This window comes from Haplochromis burtoni, unplaced genomic scaffold, assembly GCF_018398535.1.
Source record: "Haplochromis burtoni strain Fernald_Lab_line unplaced genomic scaffold, NCSU_Asbu1 Contig_67, whole genome shotgun sequence".
In the NCBI taxonomy this organism is placed as follows: Eukaryota; Metazoa; Chordata; class Actinopteri; order Cichliformes; family Cichlidae; genus Haplochromis; species Haplochromis burtoni.
The window spans coordinates 887,611-892,610 of NW_024582428.1; the positions used below are offsets into that span (position 1 = coordinate 887,611).

At 38.9% G+C, this 5,000-nt stretch overlaps 1 protein-coding gene across 2 annotated transcripts in view; it reads right to left on the reverse strand.

Moving 5' to 3' along the window:
- Window positions 1–1,273: 1,273 nt before the first annotated feature.
- Window positions 1,274–5,000, reverse strand: part of LOC102308433 (glycerol kinase) — a 16,897-nt gene continuing 13,170 nt past the window's right edge. For both annotated transcript variants that reach the window (XM_005937330.2, XM_005937329.2), the window contains 2 exons: window positions 3,912–3,998; window positions 1,274–3,269 (listed from right to left, as the gene is read on the reverse strand). In XM_005937330.2, the coding sequence (XP_005937392.1) occupies window positions 3,259–3,269; window positions 3,912–3,998 (98 nt within the window). In that variant the 3' untranslated portion in view covers window positions 1,274–3,258. The remainder of the gene's footprint in view (window positions 3,270–3,911; window positions 3,999–5,000) is intronic.

The following is a 5,000-nucleotide window of genomic DNA, read 5'->3' on the forward strand; positions in this document are numbered from 1 at the left end:
GTGGAATTCCAATAAAATTGATTCATGTTTGTGGCTGTAATGTGACAAAATGTGGGAAAGTTCAAGGGGGCCGAATACTTTTGCAAACCACTGTGTGTAATATATATATATATAAAATAAAGGTGTATAAATGTAGGCTGATAAATAAACAGTAATGTTTTGATGAACTGACTGATTTTTGACTTTAACTGAAGACATTTTTTTGTTTTAATGTTGGTTTTTAAAAAGTGATTTTTACTAGTCTGTTATTTTTTGTTGTTGTTGCTGTTGTTTTTGTTTTTACATCCATCTGATTCAATTTAGGTTATACCTTGTGTACCCACATTGTGCTTTCACATGGAATGGATGGATCCATGCATCAATGTTGTTTACACCCTACCATCTGAATGTTGCAGCAGAAAATGACTCATACCAGCCGTATTTTCTAATCTAGTGTCCCGTTTTGGTGTGGTCTTCTGCTGCTGTAGCTCATCTGCTTTAACACTTGCTAGTTGCTTATTGAATATTTTTTCAGACAATTCTCTGTAAACTCTAGACGATTGTGCCACATTCAGTCACTTAAATTTACTCCATTGTGATGTTTGGTTTGAACTTCAACTTGTCATCTCGACCATGTATACATGTGTAAATGCATTGAGTTGCTGCCATGAGACCGACTGGTTAGATATCTGTGTTAAAGAGCAGTTGAACTGGTTTACCTAGCAAAGTGATTGGGTTGTATGTGTGTTACATAAATTAAGTTTTGAATACTTGCTCTAGACACACACTTGTATTGTGAACAGTTATCTAGAAAGCTGCAACCCGCAGCAGGCTCATTCTGCACAGCCACAGTCCTCACTGTTGTCATCCTTGTCCAACAATAAATCAATGATCATCTCGATGTGAGCTGTTTAGCCTATTTATGTTTTGCAGCTACAAACTCCACATTAGTGGTTGGAAGTTATACGTTACTTTTTTTTTCTTTCTTTTTTTTTAAGCAGGGCAACAACAGTAACTAAGGAAACGAATACATTTTCTTGCTGGCTGTTAGATTTCATTTCACTGAAAGCAAAAACGTACTGACTCTGCATTTGTTGGTCATGTGTCAGTACACATCTCTCTAATAATGACATGTCACTTCAACAAGGAAACTGTCACTTGAAAAGCAATGGCATGCACATCCTTTTCCTCATTTCAAACATTTCTCAAGTCTGAGGGTTAGTTTGCAGTTTCTCTTTTACTGCAGATCTGACCTACAATCTTCAGAGAGGTCAGCACACCTGGAGCAGCAGAGTTTGGGTGAAATTGCTCTTTAATGTGACAGCAAGAAAAACACCAGGTCACATGACAAGTACAAATACTTTCCACTGTTGGTGCATTTCAGGTAAGGACATGCAGGGAGGTGATGTCACTATTCAAAGCAATTTTCCCATTTCACAGTTAAAGGTCAGGGGGCAAACATTGGCAGTTACACTTTGTTCTTCCATTGCTTTCCTCTCACATATTCATTTGTAAACTCTTTATATCACAACAGAATAGTCAGCATTTTCACGTCATAAGAGGGCTGCATAATTTAATAGTCCAGGGTTACAGAGAGCAAGCACAGAAACAAACATGTACTGCATACAACCTTCCCAACCAGGGACGCTCGTACTTCATCAGGCCCGACTGAAACTTAAGCCCTGACCACGAAGCAAAGAGAGCCACTTAAAGAGCTTGCGTCGGTTTGAATCATTTCACTGGAGAAACGTTCTGAACCTTTACGTTTTAGTGCAGCAAGTTAAAGTTTGTTTCAAACGAGCGTTCATTTGCATATCAGAAGCATGTTTTGCATGAACTGGAAACTAACTTCCATCATTTTAAATAAATTTTTTTAAAGCCCACAGAGACGCAACCAGTCGCTCAGAGCGACGGAAATCATGTTTACACATCGTAATCACGGCCTGTTTAGGTGCAACTTGCACAGTTTAGACGATTTCCCACTGGGTGTAGTGAAACTTAAACGGAGCGCAACATGTTAAAAACAAAATATGTTTAGCTGTAATTGTGACTCAGAAATAAACAGGTTGCTACAGTTAATTAAAAAAAAAAGGGGAAAAAAGCCTCAAGCTTTGCCGTGAGCGATATTCTGCCGCATACATCTCCAGCCAAACAATGCAGGCAGCTAGCCAACATCACAGCTCAATCAATGTGGGGAGATAGAGGGGAGAAAGGGTGGGGAGGGATGCCTTCAGAGATTACATTCTGCATGGGCCTTTCATCAGGGTAGATGGCAGTTTTCACTGCAGCGATACCGAAAGTATTTCAGCTGCCACTGTAATTTGGTTTTTTTTGTTTGTTTGTTTTTTTAAATGCTTCACTTATTTTTTTTATTTTTTGCTTATCCAGTACATTCAACAAAAAGCAGGTGTCGCCCAAAAATGAGCGTACCAGCTTAATCTGGATGATCACAGATGAATCTCAGGGTGAACAGACCTTGTCAACCATGACTAGGCTTACACATTGAATCCATTTTGGGCTGAACAGTAACCAAGTTACAACTTGCTGCTGCCGTTTTGTTTCCTGGTGTAAGAACATGCATGTGCGGCTTTCCTCATACACTGCACTCCCACGGATATCCAAACAACCGATCAAGTATGTACAGGTTCACTTTCACTAAAAGCAGACCCGTCAGTGCACCACGTCCCACCTGTCCCTTCAGTTTTACTACAGACTACCTCAAACTTTCTGTGTCCTAATCCCAACTGTTCAAAACAAGAAAAAATACATATACACCATACAAAGACTCGTTAGGACAGATCGTCTAAACAAAAACAAAGAAAAAAAATTATAAAGTGCTCTAAAAAAAAAAGTTCCTGTAGCTCACTGTGGAGGGTCTGAGGGTTACACAGTTCAAGGTTAACCGTGACAAACAAATTAGACAGCATTTCGCACTTACACATTTACAAGTATCTACATAAATAGTCAGAAATGCATCACCCTGTAAAAAAGGAAAGGAAACACTGCATGTGCAATGCTGCTAAAATTAATGGATACCGTACTGATGTGTTCTTTGCCACAAATATAATTTTTTAAAAATTAAATAACCATGAAAATGATATTGAAGATGTCCCGTTAGTCAGAGTTGTCCTGATTTCGTACTCGGCGGTGAGGCTCAGCAGGAGGTCTGTGTCTCTCTCTGGAATGATTTTTGGGTAAGATTTCAACAAGAGCACAAGCGCTGGTCCTGTTTCCTCTCCCCCCCATCCACGTCAATTTAATGCCTCCAGAAATCACAGTCTACTTGTGGCCTGAAAGAAAAGTAACAAAGGGGCACACATTTCATTTTGAGAAAGGTTTACTCTCCACTAGAGCTGTCAAATAGTACTTATTACACTGTTAAAAAGCCTTACTAACACAAAAGCTCACCTAACGTCAAACTGTTCCAATTGAGTGCTTGCAAAGGTAAATTGGTAATTTGTTTTTAAAAATCTGAACAGCTGGCACTACAACCATGAACAGGATGGAACAAGAGCTCTTTTTATTATGTAGAGTGATAGTTGTCAAGTTAGGAAATCTGAACTTTAATTGAGCGACTTTGGAAACTTGTTTCCAAAAAAGTTCATCATGTTTAACCTGCAATGTTTACCTACAACACCCTCAGTTACTTGTTTTTATTCTGTCTCTCTATCAAAGCAGTTTTTAATGAGTCATTGTTCAAAATAATTTTCATTTCCTGGAACTTGCTTCACCTCATCAGTTCATGCTCTGACTGAAACAAGCCTTTTTAGCTGCCATTACCCTCCCTTTAAGCTAACATTCCTGTAAATGCAAACAACAGGTAAGTGGAGCTTCTGTGCTCGCAACTGGAGCTGCGCACCCGAGACATCTGCTCCACCTGTGACGCACGCAAACACTGGCATCACGTATGAGTATAGAGTAGACATACTGACCTGTGAGGTATTTCGCTCCAATTAACATCAGCATGCTGCCAATGATGTAGAAGCCAAGCGGGACGCTGCTGAAGATACTGGTTTCACCTTTTCCATGAAACGAGCACGGAACAGAGAAGAAGAGAGACGATGATTCTGAGCAGCGAACTAAAAACAAGTCAAAATGGCCTCTACCTCTGCACACTGTAGTAACATAGGAAAATATACACTACTTCGCAAAAGTCTTGATCCACTCGTCATTTCCTTATACTACCAAACCCCTGCACTGCTTGGGTTTCAGGTAAAGATCCATATACTGGTAAATTTACCAGAACAATACTGAATATAATAATATAACACATATGTTAGATGTCAAAGTTGAACAATATAAATATATTCAAATAATATAAATATATATTGTAACATTAATTAGGAATAAACATAGATATCTTAGAATCAGTATAGTGTGATTTTTGCTTCCATGCACCCAGAGTTTCTTTTCTTTTCTTTAAGCGGTGTTGAGCAACAGTTCTCCAGAATTTTTCAAGGTCTTTCAAAGGTGTTCTTTGGACATTGGTTGCTTTTTCACTCATTTTCAGTCCAGTCCTTGTACCTGCCTATTTTCAGAGGAATGATTTTTGTTTGTGCTAACTCAGGGGATGAACCAGTGTTGTGTCTACTCAAAGAACCGATTTTAAGCTTTGATTGGCAGCAGCTTCATTTATCAGCATGGCAATGATCCCAAACACACTGCTGATAAAGGAAAAGCATACCTAGATAGAAAAACGCACAGTAAAACCCAAGCAGTCATGGATTGGCCACCCCAGAGCCTGGACCTCAACATAGTACAAGAGTTTTGCACAGTACTGCATGTTATCTTAGCTTCTTGAACATATAAATGAGTTTTTCAGGGACAATATTTTAAAAATATTCATTGCAAGCACACAGCTGCATGATAGTGTTAGTGACACAAATGGGGATGTTCTTCTGATAACAACAGAAGAACATCCCCATACAGCATAATAATCACCTAATTTGACTACACCAGATTACAGATTGAGCCTTGGATAAACTCATGAGCTTCATAATGTTTTGACTAAAATCACCTAT